The sequence below is a fragment of the Oncorhynchus clarkii genome, chromosome 22, assembly GCF_045791955.1.
Source record: "Oncorhynchus clarkii lewisi isolate Uvic-CL-2024 chromosome 22, UVic_Ocla_1.0, whole genome shotgun sequence".
Taxonomy (NCBI): Eukaryota; Metazoa; Chordata; class Actinopteri; order Salmoniformes; family Salmonidae; genus Oncorhynchus; species Oncorhynchus clarkii.
This window is the reverse complement of record NC_092168.1, coordinates 13,970,970-13,997,827: the sequence shown is the minus strand read 5'-3', so window position 1 is coordinate 13,997,827 and position 26,858 is coordinate 13,970,970. Positions and strand designations below refer to the sequence as shown.

General features: G+C 40.8%; 1 protein-coding gene across 1 annotated transcript in view; it reads left to right on the top strand.

The window, feature by feature from the left end:
• LOC139380380 (nck-associated protein 5-like) overlaps positions 1 to 26,858 on the top strand; it is an 85,213-nt gene that overhangs the window by 15,011 nt on the left and 43,344 nt on the right. Inside the window, exons 2-4 of the mRNA XM_071123010.1 lie at positions 10,392 to 10,482; positions 12,142 to 12,303; positions 17,513 to 17,581. Coding sequence (XP_070979111.1) covers positions 10,392 to 10,482; positions 12,142 to 12,303; positions 17,513 to 17,581 — 322 coding nt within the window. The remainder of the gene's footprint in view (positions 1 to 10,391; positions 10,483 to 12,141; positions 12,304 to 17,512; positions 17,582 to 26,858) is intronic.

Here is a 26,858-nt window from a genome sequence, read left to right as displayed (position 1 = left end):
AAAAAAATAAAGTGAACTGGATGGAATTTTTGAAAAAATGCACCAAATTCTTTTTAATCTTCAACATAGAAATGCTATCAAAAATAATTTACTATAACCTGTTACAAATGATGGAGTCACCCATGATTCACCAACCATATTTTGAAAGAGGAAGCAAAGTACTTTAAATGTAGGTTCTCATTACAGTTTACTCCATCTCCACTAACCAAAGTTAATTGTAAAGATTTGTTTTCTATTCATAATGTAAAATGAACAGCTGTACAGAAAGACTCATGTGAACGCCAAATTACAGGTGAGGAACTTGATACAATTAAAACCTTTAAGGCTGGGGAAAACTCCAGGGCTGGATGGCATACCAGTGGAAGTATACCAAACTCCAGGGCTGGATGGCATACCAGTGGAAGTATACCAAACTCCAGGGCTGGATGGCATACCAGTGGAAGTATATCAAACCTTTTTTCATGTACTCAGAGGACCATTATTAAGTTTTAACCACTCCTATAAAAATGGTAGATTATCCAATACTCAACAAGAAGGTCTGATATTCCCACCCCCCCCAAAAAATTGGAGGCTCCTTACACTTAGTGCATAGAATTATAAAGCTACTGTACGATATTTTTCATCCTAATCAGAAAGCTTTTTTACATGGATGATACATTGGAGAGAATATAAAACAAGTAGTGGAAACACTAGAACACTATGAAAAATCTGGTAAACCAGGATTAGTAGACAAAGCTGTCGTTGAAAAGGCTTTTGATGAAGTATGCCTGGACTTTAAATATAAATGCCTGGAATATTTCCATTTTGGAGAATCTATTATACAATGGGTTAAAGTTATGTATAGAAACCCCCCGCTCCGGCAGGTATATTTCACTGGTCATCCCCAAAGCCATATTTATTATGGCCATCGAAACGTTAGCTATTAAAATCAGAACAATAATATCAAGGAGCTAGAAATCCAGGGTTTAAAAACAAAGGTGTCATTGTATGCTGATGTTTTCTTTTAAATCGACAATTTGGATCCCTCCAAAGCCTCGTAGAGGATCTAGATAATTGTTCTAAACTCTCTGAATTACAACCAAATGGTGTTTACTATACTGTACTGTATTACATGTTGGATCATTACCATGTAGTTTACCAATAAAATGGTCTGATGGTGAAGTGGACTTGGTATTCATATCCCAAAAGAAAAAAATGGTCTCACTACAATACATTTTAATAGAAAGTTAGCAGAAATAGATCTTGCTACCAAGGAAAGGAAAATACCTATTTGTGGAAAAATCACCCTAATTTAACGCTTTAGTCATATCCCAGTTTATCTATTTGCTTATGGCCCTGCCAACACCTAATTACTTGTTTTTAAAATTATACTGAACAAAAATATAAATTCAACATGCAACAATTTCAACGATTTTGCTGAGTTACTCTTCATATAAGGAAATAAGTCAATTGAAATAAATTCATTAGGCCCTAATCTATGGATTTCACATGACTGGGCAGGGGCACAGCCATTTTTTTCACCTTTATTTAACCAGGTAGGCTAGTTGAGAACAAGTTCTCATTTACAACTGCGACCTGGCCAAGATAATGCATAGCAGTGTGAACAGACAACAACACAGAGTTACACATGGAGTAAACAATAAACAAGTCAATAACACAGTAGAAAAAAAAGAAAGAGTCTATATACATTGTGTGCAAAAGGCAGGAGGAGGTAGGCGAATAATTACAGTTTAGCAGATTAAACACTGGAGTGATAAATGATCAGATGGTCATGTGCAGGTAGAGATACTGGTGTGCAAAAGAGCAGAAAAGTAAATAAATAAAAACAGTATGGGGATGAGGTAGGTAAATTGGGTGGGTTATTTACAGATGGAATATGTACAGCTGCAGCGATCGGTTAGCTGCTCAGATAGCAGATGTTTAAAGTTGGTGAGGGAGATAAAAGTCTCCAACTTCAGCGATTTTTGCAATTCGTTCCAGTCACAGGCAGCAGAGAACTGGAAGGAAAGGCGACCAAATTAGGTGTTGGCTTTGGGGATGATCAGTGAGATACACCTGCTGGAGCGCGTGCTACGGGTGGGTGTTGCCATCGTGACCAGTAAACTGAGATAAGGATGACTTGGAGCCAGTGGGTCTGGCGACTAATATGTAGCGAGGATAGGGTCGATGAAGAGCCATGAGTGGACCTGGGAGGGCATAGGCCCACCCACTGGGGAGCCAGGCCCAGCCAATCAGAATGAGTTGTTCCTCACAAAAGGGCTTTATTACAGACAGAAATACTAATCAGTTTAATCAGCTGTTCGGGCAACTGGTCTCAGATGATCCTGCAGCTGAATAAGCCAGATGTGGAGGTCCTGGGGTGGAGGGGTTACACGTGGTCTGCGGTTGTGAGGTTGGTTGGACACACTGCCAAATTCTGTAATATGACGTTGCAGGAGGTTTATGGTAGAGAAATTAACATTTGCGTTTTTGGTGTACATTCCTGCAGTCAGCATGCTAATTGCATCCTGCCTCAAAACTTGAGACATCTGTGGCATTTTTTTGTGAGACATGACATTTACATTGTAGTCATTTAGCAGACGCTCTTATCCAGAGCGGCTTACAGTAGCGAGTAGATACATCTTTGTACTTTTTCTGGTACTGGTCCCCTGTGGGAATCGAACCCACAACCCTGGCGTTGCAAGTGCTATGCTGTACCAACTGAGTCACTGAGCCAAAACTGCACATTTTAGAGTGGCCTTGTGTTGTCCCCAGCACAAGGTGCACCTGTGTAATTACCACACTGTTTAATGATATGCCACAACTGTCAGGTGGATGGATTATCTTGGAAAAGGAGAAATGCTCACTAACAGGGATGTAAACAAATTTGTGCACACATTTTGAGATAAATAAGCTTTTTGTGCATATGGAAAATATCTGTGATATTTTATTTCAGCTCATGAAACATTGGACCAATACTTTGTTTACATGTTGCGTTTATATTTTTGTTCAGTGTATATGAGCAAAACATATTCTATTTTATTTGGAATGGTAAGCCAGACAAAATTAAACTGGCCTATTTATATAATGAATATGAATTCGGAGGGCAGAAATGATTAAATATTAAAGCATTAGTGAAGACATCACAACTCACTAAAGGCTTCAGTCATACAAAAGCTATACTTAAATCCGAACTGGTTCTCTAGCAAATAAGTAAGAATGGCTCACCCCATGCTCAATAATGACCCTTTCCCTTATTCAGATTGCTGCAACCATTTATTTTGGTTATTTGAAAATGAAATAATCTCCAAAATATAGCCATTTTTAAAACAAGCCATAGAAAACTGGTTGCAATTTCAGTTTAATCCACCAATAAAGATAGAACAAATATTACAATAAATATTATGGTTAAACTCAAATATACTAATTGATCAAATAAACTATTTTTGGAAAAACTGTTTTAAAAACGGTATAATCTTTGTAAATGAAATCATAAACACGACGGGTGGAGTTATGTCACACATGCAGTGAACAAAAATATATGGACATGTCTACTCTATCCAAAATTACAACCAACTAATTACAGCATTACTGCAAAAATGGAAGAGGCAAGTGGAAGGGGGGGAAAGTAAGGAACTTGTCTGTCTTCCCTGTGTTAAAGACTGAAATGGTTAAAGAAAATTGTGACAGATAAAAAGGAAAGCAGTTTAATTTAAGGACAAAAAAATACAGATTTGCAATAGAGATTGCTAAATAGTTGGGAAGAGATTTTCAACGTACCGATTCCATGGCGCATGATTTATGAACTGATACACAAAACAACGCTGGATTCAAGTCTTAGTTTTTCAAATTAAATTATTATACAAAATTCTTGCAACAAATAGAATGTTTTATATATTGGGGATACAAGCATCCCAGCTCTGCAGAATTTGCTATGAAGAGACCCGAATCATTAGATAATTTATTTTGGTACTGTCCAAGCTTGTTTTTGGTCTCAGGTTCAGGAATGGCTGAAGAATTGCAACATTTACCTGGAGTTAACTCTACAAAGAACACTGCTGGGTGATCTGAAAAGTCATAGTCAATCGATAAACATTTTTTGCTAAGAGTATTATTATATTATTTATCTTTAATGTAAAAACCTACAGAAACTATGAGAATAGAAAGGTTCAGAACTTTTCTGAAACATCAAAGCTCAGTTGAAAAATATATGGCAAATTGAAATCAAAACTGGATGGTCTTCAGAGACAGATAGCTGAAGGACGGGACTAAAAACAAACAAAAGATAACTCATGTAAAATATACTGTGTCTGTAAAATGTATATAGTATGTACTGTATAAGCTGGAAGGAGACGCATATGTGTTGTCCAATAGTTTACCCCTTTAGGGGAGGGGTGATAGGGTTCAGGACAAATAAAGTAAAATATATTCTAAAAAAAGATATACAGTACCAGTCAAAAGTTTGGACACACCTACTCATTCAAGGGTTTTTCTTTCTTTTTACTTTTTTCTACATTGTATAATATTAGTGAAGACATCAAAACTATGAAATAACACATATGGAATCATGCAGTAAACAAAAAAGTTTTTGTATTTTATATTTGAGATTCTTCGAAGTAGCCACCCTTTAACTTGATGACAGCTTTGCACACTCTTGGCATTCGCTCAACCACCTTCACCTGGAATGCTTTTCCCACAGTCTTGAAGGAGTTTCCATGTATGCTGAGCACTTCTTTTCCTTCACTGCGGTCCAACTCATCCCAAACCATCTCAATTGGGTTGAGGTCAGGTGATTGTGGAGGCCAGGCCATCTGATGCAGCACTCCATCACTCTCCTTCTTGGTCAAATAGCCCTTACACAGCCTAGAGGTGTGTTGGGTCATTGTCTTGTTGAAAAATAAATGATAGTCCCACTAAGCGCAAACCAGATGGGATGTTGTATCGCAGCAAAATACTGTGGTTACCATGCTGGTTAAGTGTGCCTTGGATTCTAAAAAAATTGACAATGTCATCAGCAAAGCACCCCCACACCATAACACCTCCTCCTCCATACTTCATGGTGGGAACCACACATGCAGAGATCGTCCGTTCACCTTCTCTGCGTCTCACAAAGACACGGCGGTTGGAACCAAAAATCTCAAATTTGAACTCATCAGACGAAAGGTCAGATTTCCACTGGTCTAATGCCCATTGCTCGTATTTCTTGGTGCAAGCAAGTTTATTTTTCTTATTGGTGTCCTTCAGTAGTGGCTTCTTTGCAGCAATTCGACCATGAAGGTCTGATTCACGCCGTCTCTGAACAGTTGATGTTGAGATGTGTATGTTAATTGATCTCTGTGAAGCATTTATTTGGGCTGCAATTTCTGAGGCTGGTAACTCTAATGAACTTAAACTCTGGGTCTTCCTTTCCTGTGGCGGTCCTCATGAGAGCCAGTTTCATCATAGCGCTTGATGGTTTTTGCAACTACATTTGAAGAAACTTTCAAAGTTCTTGAAATGTTCCTGATTGACTGACCTTCATGTAATGATGGACTGTTGTTTCTCTTATTTGAGCTGTTCTTACCATAATATGGACTTGGACTTTCACCAAATAGGGCTATCTTCTGTATACCACCCCTACCTTGTCACAACACAACTGATTGGCTCAAACACATTAAGAAGGAAAGAAATTCTGCAAATTAACTTTTAAGAAGGCACACCTGTTAATTGAAATGCATTCCAGGTGACTACCTGTGCAAAGCTGTCATCAAGGCAAAGGGTGGCTACTTTGAAGCATCTCCAATATAAAATATATTTTGAATTGTTTAACACTTTTTTGGTAACTACATGATTCCATGTGTTATTTCATAGTTTTGCTGTTTCTTCACAATTATTCTACTATGTAGAAAATAGTAAAAATAAAGAAAAACCCTTGAAGGAGTGGGTGTGTCCAAACTTTTGACTGGTACAGTATATTTATAAAAAAATATATATGTGGGATTGGAAATAATGCAGACAATTACATTGATAGAAGCCACAATCTATTTGCACTATTAAAGCTGATCCACCCCAAAAAACTAAAACGCTGTGGAATAGCACTGAGATGGGGATATGAATGATATTCTGAATGAGACATAGCTGATGTAGTGAAACTGGTATGGAATACATTGATTGAAACAGTGATATCTGTGAATGAAACAGTGATGTGAAACTTTGTGACACAAAGCACCAGGCTGCCATAGGTTAGCCCGAGTGTCAAGGTCAGTCAGTGTGACAAGTGAATGGAGAGCAGGGAAAGGGGGGATGGAGTGTCCAGTATGATGGTTAGACAAGCTCTGAGAAGAGGGGCTCCCTCAGCAGGGTTGAGAAGAGGTTATGGCTAAACGTCATGGTAAGAAATCAATGAGGGAGAGCAGTGTGAAAATTATTTTAGTAAAGTACAGTATTATGTAAACCTTTGATACAGCTCAGCAATTTCTATGCTTATGTAACCACAAAATATCACACAGTGAATCTGTTGTTCTTAATACTTTTCTCTAATAAATACATAGAATTAAATGTATCTATTAGGATAAAGTACTATGAAACTACAACTGTGTAGCATTGTTGCATTAATGAATTTCGTTACTTTCCTTTTGTTTTATTTATTTCAATCCTTCATTTCTTTCTAGCTAAAATTCATGTAATTTGTTTGTAATTTCCTCCTAGTCAAGCATACTGTTAGTGGCCTCACTCCTCCTTTTCATTTGCTGGGTGGGTTTCAGGTCTTTGACAGTGTTAATTTCCAATATCCAAGACCCTCTCTGAAAGTGTTGCCTAGCAAGACTGTCAAAGGCCTGGTCACAGTTAGCTGGGTTGGACTAATATCCGTGCCACATGCATTAAGCAGAGAAGGGTTGCTATGGAAATGACTGGGCAAAATGTCACTGAGTACAGCGTTATGGGAAACGCGGTCAGTGTCTCTCAAACATCCATTGTTCTAAGGGAAAGCAATTATAAATCAGTAAACAAGGATCTGCCAGTTTAATGAGGAGTAAGAGTGCAAATGTCAGCTAGCATGATGGTTGTTTGCAAAGGTTACTAACTGATGGGCAAAGCATTCACCAGTAGAGAAATTTAAAGCATGGATACAATGGGCGACTGATGGCCCCTTTGTAGGCTACTTGTTGTTAGTTAGGAGGTTTTGATAATGTGGTTACACTATGCATTCATAATTCTTATATGATGGCTAAGTCAGCTGGGAAATAGTCATGCGTTATGTGTCCCTTAGAATAAAGTGTTACTTTGTTGTGTTGGTTGACACACTATCCTGGGTGTCGATCTGAAACGCAGCCAATATCAGCCTCATGACTTGTGCTATTATGCATTTCTCCCTCTATTGATAAACTACAGGGATGTTTCTGCCATTGCAATCATTGGTCAGGCTGCCTAAGCCTTTCTTTGGGTCACCTTAGTCCAAACAATGTTTAAAGAATATACACTACAATTCAAAAGTTTGGGGTCACTTAGAAATGTCTTTATTATCCAAGTAAACATACATGAAATAAGTTGCAAAATTAATAGGAAATATAGTCAAGACGTTGACAACGTTATAAATAATGATTTTTAATTGAAATAATAATTGTGTCCTTCAAACTTTGCTTTACTCAAATAATCCTCAATTTGCAGCAATTCCAGCCTTGCAGGCCTTTGGCATTCTAGTTGTCAATTTGTTGAGATAATCTGAAGAGGTTTCACCCCATGCTTCCTGAAGCACCTCCCACAAATTGGATTTGCTTGATGTGCACTTCTTATGTACCATACTGTCAAGCTGCTCCCACAACAGCTCAATAGGGTTGAGATCCGGTGACTGTGCTGGCCAGCTGACGGCTTCTTCCCTAAATAGTTCTTGCACTGTTTGGAGCTGTGCTTTGGGTCCTTGTGCTGTTGTAGGAGGAAATTGGCTTCAATTAAGCGCCATCCACAGTGTATGGCATGGCATTGCAAAATGGAATGATAGCCTCTCTTCTTCAAAATCCCTTTTACCCTGTTCAAATCTCCCACTTTACCACCACCAAAACCCCTCCAGACCATCACATTGGCTCCAACATGCTTGACAGATGGCGTCAAGCACTGCTCCAGCACGAATGTTCTTCTTTGTGATCCGAACACCTCAAACTTAGATTTTTCTGTCCATAACACTTTTTCCCGATCTTCCTCTGTCCAGTGTCTGTGTTCTTTTGCCCATCTTACTTTGTGAGGACTTGTGAGGTGTCTGTTTCTCAAACTAGACGCTCTAATGTACTCTTGCAACTGGCTCTAATGTCCTCTTGCTCAGTTGTGCACCAGGGCCTCCCACTCCTCTTTCTATTCTGGTTAGAGCCAGTTTGTGCTGTTCTGTGAAGGGAGTAGTATACAGTGTTGTACAAGATCTTCAGTTTCTTGGCAATTTCTCACATGGAATAGCCTTAATTTCTCAGAACATGAATAGACTGATGCGTTTCAGACGAAAGTTCTTTGTTTCTGGACATTTTGAGCCTGTAATGAACCCACACATGCTGATGCTCCAGATACTCAACTAGTCTAAAGAAGGACAGTTTTATTGCTTCTTTAGTCAGGACTACAGTTTTCAGTTGTGCTAACATAATTGCAAAAGAGTTTTCTAAATTATCGATTAGCTTTTTAAAATGATAAACTTGGATTTGCTAAAACAACGTCCCATTGAACACAAGAGTGATTGTTGCTGATAATGGGCCTCTGTACGCCTACGTAGATATTCCATAAAAAATGTGCCGTTTCCAGCTGCAATAGTAATTTACAACACTGTATTTATGATCAATTTTATTTTAATGGACAAAAAATGTGCTTTTCTTTAAAAAACAAGGACATTTCTAAGCGACCTACTTTTGATTGGTAGTGTAAATACAAATAAATTATATATATACAGTACCAGTCAAAAGTTTGGACACACCTACTCATCAATAGTCTTCCTTTATTTTATTTATATTTTCTACATTGTAGAATAATAGTGAAGACATCAAGCTATGAAATAACACATATGGAATCATGTAGTAACCAAAAAAGGGTTAAACAAATCAAAATACATTTGAGATTTTAGATTTTTCAAAGTAGTCATTCTCCCAACCAGCTTCATGAGGTAGTCACCTGGAATGCATTTCAATTAACAAGTGTGCCTTCTTAAAAGTTAATTTGTGTAATTTCTTTCCTTCTGAATGCGTTTCAGCCAATCAGTTGTGTTGTGACAATGTAGGGCTGGTATACAGAAGATAGCCCTATTTGGTAAAAATCCAAGTCCAAATTATGGCAAGAACAGCTCAAATAAGCAAAGAGAAACACAATTATTACCGTAAGACAGGTCAGTCAATGCGGAACATTTCAAGAACATTGAACGTTTCTTCAAGTGCAGTCGCAAAAATCATCAAGCGCTATTATAAAACTGGCTCTCATGAGGACCGCCACAGGGAAGGAAGATCCAGAGCTACCTCTGCTGCAGAGAATACGTTCATTAGAGTTAACTGCACCTCAGATTACAGCCCAAATAAATACTTCACCGAGTTCAAGTAACAGACACATCAACTGTTCAGAGGAGACTGCTTAAGATCAGGCCTTCATGGTCAAATTGCTGCAAAGAAACCACTACTAAAGGACACCAATATGAATAGATGACTTGCTTGTGCCAAGAAACACAAGCAATGGACATTAGACTGGTGGAAATCTGACCTTTCGTCTCATGAGTCCAAATTTGAGATTTTTTGTTCCAACTGCCTTGTCTTTGTGAGATGCAGAGTAGGTGAACTGATTATCTCTGCATGTGTGGTTCCCACCGTGAAGCATGGAGGTGTGATGTGTGGGCGTGCTTTGCTGGTGACACCGTCTGTGATTTATTTAGAATTCAAGGCACACTTAACCAGAATGGCTACCACAGCATTCTGCAGCGATACACCATCCCACCTGGTTTGCGCTTAGTGGGACTATCATTTGTTTTTCAACAGGACAATGACCCAAAAAACACCTCCAGGCTGTGTAAGGGCTATTTGACCAAGAAGGAGAGTGATGGAGTGCTGCATCAGATGACCTGGCATCCACATTCACCCGACCTCAACCCAAGATGGTTTGGGTTAGACCGCAGAGTGAAGGAAAAGAAACCAACAAGTGCTCAGCAATTCAGAGAAATTCAGTCTCGTTGACGGGTCGATCGCTCCCATTGCCACACCCCCTGCCATGCCCACCACCTAATCCCCTTTTTGATCCAGAAAAATACCTGAACTAGCCTATTGCTCCTATATTGGAACCTGGATTGTGTTCATTAGGCACCAAACAGAATGAAAACTGACTGAAACGGATGAACTAACCATTTTCTGTTGCATGCCTTCCAGGCTTGTTTATTGCATGGTCTATGTTCTGATTGGTCCCAATGCTCTGTGTTGCTGCAGTATGGAGGAGACTGTGAGGAGCCTGCTACAGAACCAGGACACACTGGAGGGCCCCAGCGTGGATCCACTGGACCTTATGAAAGCCTACAAGGTAGAACATTGACCATATTTGTTCTTACTTGATTTCTGTTTATTTGATTAAATAAACAAAATATTTTATTATGCAAGTATGCAACCCTTGATAAATCATCCTACAGGTTCCTTTATAAACAGTGTTAGATTAAAGGCTGTGAACAATCCATAAAAAATATATGTCCAATCATTGGCAATCCCCTGAAATGTTGTACTGTACACAGTAGCATGGTGATAGGGCATTCAGAAGAGATAGAGGGAAGAGTGGCAACCCTTAGGTTAGATGCTATCAAATCTCCTGACGACTGTCATACAGCATCTTAGGCCTGTCATACATTCTGACACGAATGCAGCTACCACCAGGAGTAAGTACCACCACTGGTGGTATTTGAACCTTGGTCACCTGGCCCCAAGGTGAGTATGCTAACCACAGTCCCAAATAAGTTAAATAGCTGGGGAGTGCTGGTTCAAAAGGCCAGGTTCATTAAAATACAATGCGGTGACATCTTACACATTTGTGTAAGATTAACCCAATGTGAGGTCTCCAGCAAATATTCAGGTTTTAAGTACCTGTAACATATTCTTAATCAGGATTAATGAGAAAATGGTTCCATTATAGTGCACGATTATGTAAAACATTGACATTATACATTTTAGCAGACACTCTTATGCAGAGCAACTTACAGTACTGAATGCAAGCATTGTTATACTTTTTCATACGGTTCCCCTGTGGGAAACGAACCCACCACCCTGCCGGTGCAAGCACCATGCCCTACCAACTGAACCACACAGGACTACACTGCATTTCATTACTACACTGCAAGTCATTATGAGCCAACTATGCTTGCCTGGAGGCCTTACTAATTGTCTACTGGATGGTTGCTTGGTTCTGAGAAAGTTGCAATGTGATGAACTCTAAATCGATTTGAGGCCATGACGTTTTGAAGACTAGACGGCACACTATGCACCCACACGCCTCTATCTTTTCGATTAGTCCTCACCTTTAGCACTTGTGAGATGCAATTGATTGGTGTAGGTAGCGAGGGTCAAGGTGCTTGACATAAAAACCAACGAAGCGTATTACAAATGCAAATAAGTCTCATAATTCACAATGCATTTTTAAACAGCAGTTCACAAGACTTCATGGATTGATGCAAGGAAGGAGATCTTCGTAAATGTTGATGTTTTTGTAACATCTGGGGTCCCATTTTTCATAATGTTAGAAAAATTGGGATGAATTATCTCTATGGTTCAATCAATAAATATTGGGAGGTCAACCAAAGACACCCATATGAGTTCAGGTGGAAAACCAGTCAAATGAGCAGCCAGAAAAATAAGAAGTAACCTACAGTATTAGTGGTGGCTATCAAACTAACTATAATTGTGAAGAGGCAGCTACAGAATATAAATATAACATCAAACATATCCTGTGATTGATTTTCTTGGAAGGAGTCAAAATACAATGAATTGGAAGTCTAATACAGAATAGCTGTTCACCTACTGTACATGATTAAATAAAATCCACAAATGATGGCCAAATTCAAGATCTTTCCATTAATACTGTGTATCTTGTAGGTTGGAGAAAATTGACGAGGCACATACCCCGTTAGTTCCAATAGGCAATGCAACTGTTTCAACAGTTCTGTGTTTCTCTCCAACCTCTCTTTCAATGGTTTAGAACAAACTCCTGGAGGAGATGTGGAAACAGCAGAACAGTCTGGAAGGCCCAACACCCCCTTTGATAGATAGGAGGCCCAACTCTCCAGGATGCAGCAGTAGGGGACATGAGGAGGACTCCCACGAGGCCAAGCCCCTTCTAGAGCGACTACGGGCCCTGGAGGTAAGCTCAGGCACGGTAGGGTCTCTTCTCCACTTAGTACCTCTCTCCATCCTCAATTATGGATAATTATTACTTCAGAGGGTGATTTACCATGGTTTATTTTTTTGCTGTAATACCATATACAGTGCCTTGCGAAAGTATTCGGCCCCCTTGAACTTTGCGACCTTTTGCCACATTTCAGGCTTCAAACATAAAGATATAAAACTGTATTTTTTTGTGAAGAATCAACAACAAGTGGGACACAATCATGAAGTGGAACGACATTTATTGGATATTTCAAACTTTTTTAACAAATCAAAAACTGAAAAATTGGGCGTGCAAAATTATTCAGCCCCTTTACTTTCAGTGCAGCAAACTCTCTCCAGAAGTTCAGTGAGGATCTCTGAATGATCCAATGTTGACCTAAATGACTAATGATGATAAATACAATCCACCTGTGTGTAATCAAGTCTCCGTATAAATGCACCTGCACTGTGATAGTCTCAGAGGTCCGTTAAAAGCGCAGAGAGCATCATGAAGAACAAGGAACACACCAGGCAGGTCCGAGATACTGTTGTGAAGAAGTTTAAAGCCGGATTTGGATACAAAAAGATTTCCCAAGCTTTAAACATCCCAAGGAGCACTGTGCAAGCGATAATATTGAAATGGAAGGAGTATCAGACCACTGCAAATCTACCAAGACCTGGCCGTCCCTCTAAACTTTCAGCTCATACAAGGAGAAGACTGATCAGAGATGCAGCCAAGAGGCCCATGATCACTCTGGATGAACTGCAGAGATCTACAGCTGAGGTGGGAGACTCTGTCCATAGGACAACAATCAGTCGTATATTGCACAAATCTGGCCTTTATGGAAGAGTGGCAAGAAGAAAGCCATTTCTTAAAGATATCCATAAAAAGTGTTGTTTAAAGTTTGCCACAAGCCACCTGGGAGACACACCAAACATGTGGAAGAAGGTGCTCTGGTCAGATGAAACCAAAATTGAACTTTTTGGCAACAATGCAAAACGTTATGTTTGGCGTAAAAGCAACACAGCTCATCACCCTGAACACACCATGCCCACTGTCAAACATGGTGGTGGCAGCATCATGGTTTGGGCCTGCTTTTCTTCAGCAGGGACAGGGAAGATGGTTAAAATTGATGGGAAGATGGATGGAGCCAAATACAGGACCATTCTGGATGAAAACCTGATGGAGTCTGCAAAAGACCTGAGACTGGGACGGAGATTTGTCTTCCAACAAGACAATGATCCAAAACATAAAGCAAAATCTACAATGGAATGGTTCAAAAATAAACATATCCAGGTGTTAGAATGGCCAAGTCAAAGTCCAGACCTGAATCCAATCGAGAATCTGTGGAAAGAACTGAAAACTGCTGTTCACAAATGCTCTCCATCCAACCTCACTGAGCTCGAGCTGTTTTGCAAGGAGGAATGGGAAAAAATTTCAGTCTCTCGATGTGCAAAACTGATAGAGACATACCCCAAGCGACTTACAGCTGTAATCGCAGCAAAAGGTGGCGCTACAAAGTATTAACTTAAGGGGGCTGAATAATTTTGAACACCCAATTTTTCAGTTTTTGATTTGTTAAAAAAGTTTGAAATATCCAATAAATGTCGTTCCACTTCATGATTGTGTCCCACTTGTTGTTGATTCTTCACAAAAAAATACAGTTTTATATCTTTATGTTTGAAGCCTGAAATTTGTCAAAAGGTCGCAAAGTTCAAGGGGGCCGAATACTTTCGCAAGGCACTGTACTTGGTTATAATCGAAGTTGGTCAAGAATTTGAAGCTCACTCACATTGGCACATGCTTCATTTGTATTATATCATTAAGATCATGATTAAGCATAAATGAAAAGTAAATACAGTGCCAGTCACAATGATGTTACTTGTATGTAGGTCAGGGACGGACAATCTTGGAGGCTTTCTCTCCCACCAAGCAGAAACACTTGATTCTGTAAATCAAGGCCAATTGGTCCTGCTATGGTTAGTTGAATTAGGTGTGTTACTGCTTGGCTGGAGCAAACGCCTGCCCCTGCTTGTATCTTTAGTCTGAATATGGCCCACAAAGATAACTTTTTAAATTCTTCAGAATTGTATCAGGATACGATATTGCATCGGGCATTGTACTAAAGCGGATAGAAACACTGAAAACTATACACATTAATTCTGTCTGTTTTAGCTGCCAGGTATCATTCCTTAGACCGTCAATCATGGCTGATTCCATTGTTCCAGGTTAAAGCAGACAGAAGCTTGGTGAAAAAATACGATGACTATTATTATTTTCTACTTTATTCTGTCCATTTTTAAGTAATTTATATGTAAAAAGTCCTGAGAAAAAGGTACATTTGGGGACCTGGAACCCAGACTACCGGGGTCCCTGCGCACCTGTTCGGTAATCCGGCCCTGATTCACGCAGAGAAGACTGGGTCTGACTTGACAGTACTTAGTCATATCCTGTGTGTGATAATTCAATCACTGACAAGGTAGTTGAAGGCCCAGTACAGTCAAAAACACTAAAGTTGGAATAATTCTTTGAAATTAAAAAAATCATGATAATGCCCTCTTAGTGTAAGAGCTGTTTGAAAAGAGTGCATGAAATTTAAGCCTGTTGTGGTGTGATGGAGTTTTGGCCTGCCTGGTGTCATCACCAGGCAGTAAATTGGCTAATAGACCAATAAGAAAGTGAGTTCCAAACCTGAAAACACTCCCAGACAGTCTTAGCAAAATTGCTTGAGAAATTGCTCTTTGATAAGATGTTTTTTAAATTATTTATGACAATTTTAATTGAGAACAATCACAGTATGGCACTTAATTGTTACCCAGAAATGATTCCATGCACATGATCCTGTGATAGTATTCCTCAATCACACCTGCTCTACAGAAAGCTAATAGAACTTACCATCTGTCTGCAGACCCCAGATCAGCAATAGTGATCTGTTTTTTTCCTGAAATACATTCATGTGGAATAGTGATGCTCTGACTAATGCAAACTTACCAGTCTTTTTTTGAACCAGGAAAAGATAGAGATTCATGCACTACATAAAACACGTACTTTTAGGATAAATAGTACGATAAAAAAAATAAAAAAATGTGTCTACCTTTGCTTTACCAGTTCATACAGAAAGGATTTCATAAATGTGCCTCACCCCGTGTGACTGTGATTTAGGTCTATACCCCAATCAGATATATTGATGATCAAGGGATCAGCAGGAGTAATGAACTATTATATCCATCAATGAATTAGACTGGATTAATGCAAACATTGTCATCTAACTCAGCAATAGCATTCATAGTTTTAATTTTATTATAATGAAATTCATCTGGAATTGAGGACATCTCAGGAGGACGATATCCAAATTCCATTTAGCATGCAATCATGACCTTGACTTTTTTAGTAATGCCATTAGATAAACTGGCTTCTTGAATTACATTGATTAACTTGTCTGCCTCTGTAGACCCTATTGGATATTTTCAGACTTTAAGACTCATATTTTCATGGTGGATGCTATCCCTTTAAATTCTACATGTAATTACACTTTTAGACTGAAACTCATTGACCTGACATGTTTTTCCATTTAATTTCAAACTACTTTCCTAGTTTTCCAGCCGTGAAGGCACACTTGAGAGCATGTGTAATATGCAATGAACAATTTGCTGCATATGAAAGTGAGTCAATAAACAAATGAACACAGATCCAGCCCACTGTGCTCACTGTCTGGAGAAGCCTCTCATATGATTCTCTTCACAACCTCAACCAAAAAGTAATTTGTTTCACATTTGCTTGCTGAGGAGTGAGACAGATATCTGGGTTGAAACTGTGTTAACTGCATGTCAATCAAAATGGAAGGCCTGGATAACGCCAGAAAGTAGTGGAATGATCGGCAAATGAGTACAGCTTGTAAATCAATAAGACTCATTTGGAAAGGTGAAGTGATATTACATCAATAGCAGATTGAGGCCCCATCCAGCCCATATCTTATAAGGCACCTCGTAAAGTTCAAGCTCATAACTTGGATTTCCGTGACCTTTAAATGGGATAGTCTTATAGGCTCTATGACTTCGTTGGCCTTTTTTACTCAAAGTGAAGGGAAAGGGGTACCTAGTCAGTTGCACAACTGATTGCATTCAAATGAAATGTGTCATCCGCATTTAACCTAACACCTCTGAATCAGTGTCCTATGATCTATCAGTGTCCTACGATCTCTTTCTCCTCAGAAGCACTTTGCCTTCTGCACTGTTGTGATTTATATTGCCACTCTTTTTAAATGAGTGTTGCTCAGACGTTCACCATTCCAGAACCAGTGCTAGGCAATAACTCCACACAGTAGGTCATATGAACACACCTGGAGAACTAAACAACCTGGATCACCAGCCAAAAGCCAGCAATGAGCCGTTTGAACTTACAGCATTCTGTCAACGGTTATTTAAAAATCGCTCTCTTCTTTTCTTTGTCTTTCCTATTATTTAAATTTTTTTACCACAATTTCTTGGTATCCAATTGGTAGTTGCAATCTTGTTCCATCGCTGCAACTCCCGTACGGACTCGGGAGAGGTGAAGGTCGAGAGCCGTGCGTCCTCCGAAACAGAACCCAGCCGAGCAGCACTGTTTTTTTGACTCCATGCCCGCTTAACCTGGAAGCCCAGCCGCACCAATGTGTCAGAGGAAACACCGTACACCTGGAGACCGTGTCAGCGTGCATTGCGCACGGGCCCGCCACAGGAGTCACTAGAGCGAGATGGGACAAGAACAAACCCTCCCCTAACCCAGACGACGCTGGCATGTTTTAATAGAGATGAGCTGGAGGAATTACACATCTGAGTAGTCAGATTCAATAGCAGGAACACTGAGATAAGGGTGCTTTACAATAACCTTTAACCTCAACACAGATTCACATGAATGTCTAAGTTACGGGCATGTAACTCTGGTCAGTATATGTTATGGACAGTTAATGTGATGGACAGTTAATGAGATGAAAGGCTTGCTCTAATTCATTTGGTTAGAAGTAAAATCTCATGGCATGACCATGTTAAGAAGCACCGGGGTTACCTTCAGCTCAGTCAAGAGACAATGTGTATACGTTGTATACACGTGGTATCTTTATCTGGAAGACTGGAATTGTTCACAGATTTATATTTAGAATATGGACACATGTGAAGGTGTTTTTTGTGTACATATTCAGTTTATCTGGAGGTGTTTGCTATTACAGGTGGAGAACTCTGCCTTGACGATGGAGAACGATAACCAGAGGAAGCAGTATGAACGTTGTCTGGATGAGGTGAGTGTGTATTTCTCTCTCTCTATCTCTCACAGACACACAGTTCACTTGGTTTACTCTAAGCTGAAATCCTTGATACGGTCTGGAAAGGACTAGGAATTCCTGTAGTTTCCTTACAGAAACATCCACAAAGTATAGAGTGTAGTTATACAGTTCTAAGGAATGAGACCTCTCCTCCTGCTCAGAGACTGGCCAGGAGCGAGCTAGTGTGGGTTGAGTGTGCTCCTTTCCTCCTTTCCTCCATTACAACGGGCTGATTGTCTCTCCATCTCCCTCTCCATTTTTGAAGAGGCTTCCTTAATGAGGCAGTTACCATGGCAATTGCTGCCCTCTTGAATTTTAAGTATTCAGGTAGAAGACAAAATGTTTCAACACAACTGTAGTGAGAGTAATTCACTCTGCCAAAAAATCCCATCAAAAACTAATGTTCCAAACTCATGCAATCTCTCAGGGTGCTTTGTGTCATGATGACATCAGATTTGTCATGATAGTTATATTTATTTGTTTATTTAACTAGGCATGTCAGTTAAGAACAAATTCCTATTTACAATGACGGCCTACCCCGGCCAAATCCCTATGGGACTCCCAATCGCATCCGGTTGTGATACAGCCTGGAGTTGAACCAGGGTCTGTAGTGACACCTCTAGCACTGAGATGCAGTGCCGTAGACCGCTGCGCCACTTGGGAGACCCATATTAAAGGGCTATATTTTCTATTGAATAGAAATGGAACAACCGACTCAACTATATTGGTTCATTCATAACCGAGTCATGTCAAGCCAAGCTGTACTGCAGGGTTCCTCAACTGTCTGCGGGCCGAATTTGGGTGGTTTAATTTGGCCCCCCAAGTCTTCTGAGCAAAAAAATATATACAGTGGGGAAAACAAGTATTTGATACACTGCCGATTTTGCAGGTTTTCCTACTTACAAAGCATGTAGAAGTCTATTATTTTTTATCATAGGTACACTTCAACTGTGAGAGACGGAATCTAAAACAAATCACATTGTATGACTTTTTAAGTAATTAATTTGCATTTTATTGCATGACATAAGTATTTGATCACCTACCAACCAGTAAGAATTACGGCTCTCACAGACCTGTTAGTTTTTCTTTAAGAATCCCTCCTGTTCTCCACTCATTACCTGTATTAACTGCACCTGTTTGAACTCGTTACCTGTATAAAAGACAACTGTCCACACACTCAATCAAACAGACTCCAACCTCTCCACAATGGCCAAGACCAGAGAGCTGTGTAAGGACATCAGGGATAAAATTGTAGACCTGCACAAGGCTGGGATGGGCTACAGGACAATAGGCAAGCAGCTTGGTGAGAAGGCAACAAATGTTGAAGCAATTATTAGAAAATGGAAGAAGTTCAAGATGACGGTCAATCACCCTCGGTCTGGGGCTCCATGCAAGATCTCACCTCGTGGGGCATCAATGATCATGAGGAAGGTGAGGGATCAGCCCAGAACTACACAGCAGGACCTGGTCAATGACCTGAAGAGAGCTGGGACCACAGTCTCAAAGTAAACCATTAGTAACACACTACGCCGTCATGGATTAAAATCCTGCAGCGTACGCAAGGTCCCCATGCTCAAGCCAGCGCATGTCCAGGCCCGTCTGAAGTTTGCTAATGACCATCGGGATGATCCAGAGGAGGAATGGGAGAAGGTCATGTGGTCTGATGAGACAAAAATAGAGCTTTTTGGTCTAAACTCCACTCGCCGTGTTTGGAGGAAGAAGGATGAGTACAACCCTAAGACACCATCCCAACCGTGAAGCATGGAGGTGGATCATCATTCTTTGGGGATGCTTTTCTGCAAAGGGGACAGGATGACTGCACCGTATTGAGGGGAGGATGGATGGGGCCATGTATCGCAACATCTTGGCCAACAACCTCCTTCCCTCAGTAAGAGCATTGAAGATGGGTCGTGGCTGGGTTTTCTAGCATGACAACGACCCAAAACACACAGCCAGGGCAACTAAGGAGTGGCTCCGTAAGAAGCATCTCCAGGTCCTGGAGTGGCCTAGCCAGTCTCCAGGCCTGAACCCAATAGGACATCTTTGGAGGGAGCTGAAAGTCCGTATTGCCCAGCGACAGCCCCGAAACCTGAAGGATCTGGAGAAGGTCTGTATGGAGGAGTGGGCCAAAATCCCTGCTGCAGTGTGTGCAAACCTGGTGAAGAACTACAGGAAACGTATGATCTCTGTAATTGCAAACAAAGGTTTCTGTACAAAATATTAAGTTCTGCTTTTCTGATGTATCAAATACTTGTGTCATGCAATAAAATGCAAATTAATTACTTAAAAATCATACGATGTGATTTTCTGGATTTTTGTTTTAGATTCCGTCTCTCACAGTTGAAGTGTACCTATGATAAAACTTAGACCTCTACATGCTTTGTAAGTAGGAAAACCTGCCAAATCAGCAGTGTATCAAATACTTGTTCTCCCCACTGTATATATATAAAGTGCATTAGGAAAGTATTCAGACCTTTTACTTTTTCTACATTTTGTTACGTTACAACCTTGTTCTAAAATTGATTAAATAAAAAAACTCCTCAGAGATTTTTTATTTATTTATTTTACCTTTATTTAACTAGGCAAGTCAGTTAAGAACAAATTCTTATTTTCAATGACGGCCTAGGAACAGTGGGTTAACTGCCTGTTCAGGGGCAGAACGACAGATTTGTACCTTGTCAGCTCGGGGATTTGAACTTGCAACCTTCCGGTTACTAGTCCAACGCTCTAACCACTAGGCTACCCTGCCCCCCTTAGATCTACACACAAGACTTCTGAGTGAATCAGTCATCTAAGGCATCACAGTGCTAGCTGTGCCACTAGAGATCCTGGTTTGAGTCCAGGCTCTGTCTCAGCCAGCCCCGACCAGGAGACCCATGGAGTGGCGCACAATTGGCCCAGCGTTAGGGGAGGGTTTGGGCGGCAGGGATGTTCTTGTTCCATTGCGCACTAGTAACTCCTGTGGCAGGCCGGGCGCAGTGCCCGCTGACACGGTTGCCAGGTGTACGGTGTTTCCTCCGACACATTGGTGCGGCTGGCTTCCGGGTTAAGCGTGCATTGTGTCAAGAAGCATTGCGGCTTGGCTGGGTTGTGTTTCAGAGGACGCATGACTCTCGACCTTCGCCTCTCCCGAGTTTGTATGAGAACTATAGTGATGGGATAAGACTGTAACACACAAAACCCCATATTGACAAAGCGAAAATAAAAAACAGATACCTTATTTACATGAGGAGTCAGATCGTTTGATATGAGACTCGAAATTGAGCTCAGGTGCATCCTGTTTCCCATTGATCATCCTTGATGTTTCTACCACTTGTTTGGAGTCTACCTGTGGTAAATGAATTGATTGGACATGATTTGAAAAGGCAGACACCTGTTTATATAAAAGTCCCTAAATTGGTAGTGCATATCAGAGCAAAAACAAAGCCATGAGGTCGAAGGAATTGTCTGGAGAGCTCAGGGGGTTGTGTTGAGGCACAGATCTGGGGAAGGGTACCAAAACATTTCTGCAACATTGAAGGTCCCCAAAATGGAAGAAGTTTGGAACCACCAAAGACTCTTCCTAGAGCTGGTCAAACTGAGCAATCGAGGGAGAAGGCCCTTGGTCAGGTAGGTGACCAAGAAACCGATGGCCACTCTGACAGAGCTCCAGTGTTCCTCTGTGGAGATGGGAGAAACTTCCAGAAGGACAACCATCTCTGCAGCAGTCCATCAATCAGGCCTTTACTGACGGAAGCCACTCCTCAGTAAAAGGTACATGACAGCCTGCTTGGAGGTTGCCAAAAGCACCTAAAGACTCTCAGACCATGAGAAACAAGATTCTCTGGTCTGATAAAAGCAAGATTGAACTCAGAACATGCTGTAGGAACGTCTGGAGGAAACCTGGCACCATCCCTACGGTGAAGCACGGTGTTGATCACGATGTGGGGACGTTTTTAAGTGGCAGGGACTGGGAAACTTGTCAGGATCGAGGCAAAGGTGAACAGAGTAAAGCAAAGTACAGAGAGATCCTTGAACAAAACGTGTTCCTCAGACTGGGGTGAAGGTTCACCTTCCAACAGGACAACAACCCTAAGCACACAGCCAAGACAACTCAGGAGTGGCTTCAGGACAAGTCTCTAAATGTCCTTGAGTGGCCCAGCCAAAGCTCAAATTTGAATCTGATCGAACATCTCTGTAGAGACCTTAAAATAGCTGTGCAGCAACGCTCCCCCTCCAACCTGACAGCATGTGAGAGGATCTGCAGAGAAGAATGGGAGAAACTCCCCAAATACAGGTGTGTCAAGCTTATTTTTCATACCCAAGAAGACTCAAGGCTGTAATTGCTGCCAAAGGTGCTTCAACAAAGTACTGCGTAAAGGGTCTGAATACCTATGTAAATGGGATTTTTTCAGTTTAATTTTAATACATTTGCAAACATTTCTAAAAACCTAGTTTTTGCTTTGTCATCATGGGGTATTGTGTCTAGATTGATGAGGGGAGAAAAACTATTTTATCAATTTTAGAATAAGGCCACAATCTAACAAAATGTCGAAAAAGTCAAGTGGTCGGAATACTTTGCGAATGTGCATATTTTCTATTTTTGTTGGACACAAGGGAATGAGCTCCAAGTGATTTTAATTTAAGAAATCTGTTCCCTACTATTCCCACGTATAATAAAGAGACACGTGATTGTATAAAAATATAAGCAATGTTTGAAAGTATTATGTTTTAGTCAAACATATCTGTTTGCTTCTTGCAGTCAATTTGCAGTCGACAAATGATTTGATATTATAAACTGGGTGGGTCGAACCCTGAATGTTGATTGGCTGACAGCCGTGGTATACCACAGGTATGACAAAACATTATAATAGCAAAAAGGCACTTCAGGGGTTTGTGGTATATGGGCAATATACCATGGCTAAGGGCTGTATCCAGGCTCTATGCGTTGCTTCGTGAATAAGAACAGCCCTTAGCCGTGGTATATTATCCATATACCACACCCCCTCGGGCCTTTTTGCTTAATTATGTTCCAGCCCCCAGACCACCCGCTAAAGAAAAAAATAGACCTGCGACTGAATCTAGTTGTATTGTGTCTGAGCTAGCCTGGGTACTCATCTACCATAGTTTCAGGATCTGCTGAAATGGACAATGTGAAAGAAATGATCTGAGCCAGCATGGTATGTTAGGGGGAGGCGCAATTGTCTTTCAGACAAAGAATAATCTGTTTGTGTTCAAATTTCTGTTTACAGATTACTGCTGTACATCAATTTCCAACCTTCCTCCCATCCTTCAGCTCTTATTGATATTACATAAGGTTAGCGTAACTCATTAGATAAAATTATGCCATGTTATAGCTGTGAATTCGTGGTCACTGTGACGCAACTCTTGACCAGTCATCACCTTTCAAAGTGCCCTCCAAAAGCACCACTATCTTCTGCCCCCTACCAGCTCACACAGTTGGCAATATGTAATGCATTCAACATCACACTAGAAAATGCAAAAATGTTGAATGATCTCTGAAACTAAACAACATAATTGCACAATTATATAAATTCAAGCCTTTCAGGATATTCTGCTACCTTAATTCATATTCAATGCTACCATAAAATAAATGTATCCCCAGAAAAATAATAATCCAGCTTTGAGGAAGAGGACGGAGGGCCTCTCATATTAAAACGTTATTGAAAAGATTTGAGATTGTCACGTAAAAGTTTGTTTTAATTATAAGAAGTACAGCAGTTTAAACAGACAGATTTTAAACAGTGTAAAAGAGGATATAATATCAAATATCAAACCAGGAGTAACAAATGTGCAAGCTACTCTCCTAGTTAGGTAGCTGCACTAGGGTCGGACAGCATGACAGTGTAGATCAATACACAGTGGCCAGCGTGAGATTAAAAAAAAATGTATCCCCCTTTCTCCCCAATTTCGTGGTATCCATTTGTTAGTAGTTACTTGGGAGCTCGGGAGAGACAAAGGTCAAAAGCCATGCGTCCTCTGAAACACAACCCAACCAAGCCGCACTGCTTCTTAACACAGCGCGCATCCAACCCGGAAGCCAGCCGCACCAATGTGTCGGAGGAAACACCGTGCACCTGGCGACCTTGGTTAGCGTGCATTACGCCCGGCCCGCCACAGGAGTCACTAGTGCACGATGAGACAAGGTTATCCCTACCGGCCAAGCCCTCCCTAACCCGGACGCAAGTGTTTCTATGTGTGAGTGTGTGTAGTGCTGTAAAGTACTTAAGTAAAAATAATTTAAAGTACCACATAAGTAGTTTTGGGGGGTATCTGTACTTTACTATTTATATATTTGACAACTTTTACTTTTACTTCACTACATTTTTCAAGAACAATGTACTTTTTACTCCATACATTTTAGAAGCATTTTAGAAATTATTCATACTTTGATACATAAGTATATTTTTGCAGTTATGCTTACTTTTGATACTTAAGTATATTTAAAACCAAATACTTTTATATTAAGGTATCTTTACTTTTATCCACATATGACAATTGGGTACTTTTTGTACCACTGAGTGTGTGAGTGTGTGGCATCAATTTGCTTGTGTGTTTTGTGTGTGTGAGCGTATGTAGGTGTATGTGTGTGTTGGAGTGTCAGTGTAGTATGTGTGAGGGTAGAGTCCAGTGAGTGTGCATAGAGCCAGTGCAAGAGAGTCAGTGCAAATAAAAATGGGGTCAATGCAAATAGTCAGGGTAGCCATTTGATGAACTGTTAAGCAGTCTTATGGCTTGGGGATATAAGCGGTTTAGAATCCTTTTGGTTCCGGTACTGTTAGCCGTGCAATAGCAGATAGAAGTGGAGTCTTTGACAACTTTTAGGTCCTTCCTCTGACAACGCCTGGTATAGAGGTCCTGGATGCAGAGAGCTCGGCCCCAATGATGTACTGGGCCTTACGCATTACCCTCTGTAGCGTCCTATGGTCGGTAAGACAGTCAAGATGTTGTCATTGGTGCAGTTGTGGAACTTTTTGAGGATCTGAAGGCCCATGCCAAATCGTTTCAACCTCCTGAGGAGGAGAGGCATTGTTGTTCCCTCTTCATGACTGTATTCATACCATGAAAGGTCCTTAGTAATGTGGACACAGAGGAACTTGAAGCTCTCGACCTGCTCCACTACAGCGCCGTCGATGTGATTAGCAATTATTGTACTGGAAGAGCATCCGTAGTTTTGGGAGAGTTTGACATATACTAAGCCAAAAACCACGCTGTACTTTTATTTTGACATTTCCATAGCGTGACGACGAAGTCTGCACGGAGCCTGATTGGCTGAATATCCTTTGTTGTTCAACACACGTTCTAGTGCCATTACAAAATGGCTGACATCGTTTCTGCTCATAGAGATATATAGAGGACTCATCTTTGTATCTGTGCCATTATAGCATCTGTGACACTATGGGCAGCGTTATTGAGGCTATCTCCATTTTGAAGTAGTCAATTTTCTTCTTCACGATTGGCTGATCCCTCCTGATGATCCTGTTGGACATGATTCCAACAGGGTCACCAGGGGGGGGATCAGTCAATGTAGTTGGAAGTCTCACCCAGTTGACTACAATAAAATGGCAGAAGCCCTCTGGTGCTGCCCATGTTAATATGGCCTTTTGACGACTAGATGCTTCTATCATTCTCTATGCTTCTGCTACCTGAGGACAAAAAGGGCAGCTTTTTGAAAAAACTAGCAGTTGTGTAATCGATGTAACAGTGGGGATAATGTGACAATTGTGAGTACATCGCATTTCTCATCCCTGGATTGAGATACATCAGAGAGAAAGGGGTGAAGCAAACTCGGCCCAAAATCTGTCTTCTCCAGCAGGTGTTTTTTTGCGCTCACCAAGCGAGAAGTTTTTGCAAGGACGTCAATGAGAGTGTTGAAATTGGTCAACAAAAAATGTAATTGGTTACTTGCTACTTGACGCTTATTTGATCGAATACACATTTTGTAAATCTTAGGTTATTAGGTTGTTACGAGTGTACTGATATAAGTAGGACACGTGACATCACGGCAACTTTGAGAAAGAAATACTCTATATTGGAGTTGTGCCTCTTTGTGCTATCCAGGGTCTTTGGGATGTCGCTTCCCTAAACCCTACCCTAACCATTTTAAATTTCAACTTCAGTGGGGTAGGGACAACCTAAGGATCCAGGATAGCAAGGACCGTTGTGGTTGTTCACACACGTATCTGCCCTCTCATTTGGCTAGAATGGTACCACCTGATCTTGCCTCATCACAACTGCCTTCCATTTTTAAAGACATCTATTTCAATTGTTAGTGTGGCAAAAATAGGATCTGGCCATATCTCCCCCTGGCTCTAAAGTGTCTCCATCTACACAGTCATGCTGTCCGACCCCAGCGCAGCTCAGTGTAAACAAGCATAATGGTAGAGTTGGCTGAACGACGACATGAATAACATACATACATTTTAAGCTTTTTCGTCAGGATAGAACAGCGGCCTCTGGTAAGACAAGGGGTGGCGTTCTATGTATATTTATAAACAACAGCTTGTCGCGATACGAAACCTTCAGCCCCGCCCCTTGGCCGGCAGTGGGGTGCTAGAGGTGGTTAGCGTCCTGTTCCCTGGATTGGACAGGGCACTATAGATACTTCAGGTTATCTCGGTATAACCAGGACCGCTCGCGTAGCCCTGCCTCCCTTTCTATATCGATACGTTGTCCGCGTAGAGAGGTCTTTTGCCTTGTCACTCTCAACGGTCTAGCTCTAGCTGGGATGTGTGAACCCCACCTTTATCCTCTAGACTCTTTGTTTCACCACTAATTGGTCCTTGAGTTGTTATTAAGCACTAGTCCTACCAGTCTCTATATGATTTCCCTGTGGTTGAGTGTTTCCCCTCTGTGATGTATCTAGTTTAAAGTGTGAAGACCTTTAGTCAACTTAGTCTCACTACTCTGCCCGTCGGCTATGTATCGCTTGGAAAATAAAACTTAGATAGATCGATAAGACAATTAAATGAATCACTACTGGACACACCTTCCTCCTTGTCTTTTAATGGTAACTCGTTCTGTCCTAGAGCATTGATCCCCGTTTCCAGTGTCCCGGTAGCGGGGAGTGTCAGAGTTGTTATCTCCCGTGCCGTTAACTGTCTTTGAGAGAACCTTTTACTCGAGACAAATTAAGACTACCGTTTATTTTTGAAAACACTCTGTTTTTTTGTCTTTTACAATCAAACACACTTCAAAATACACAATTTGTTACTCGGTCACACACAGCGTTAATCAAACACATGCAAATGAC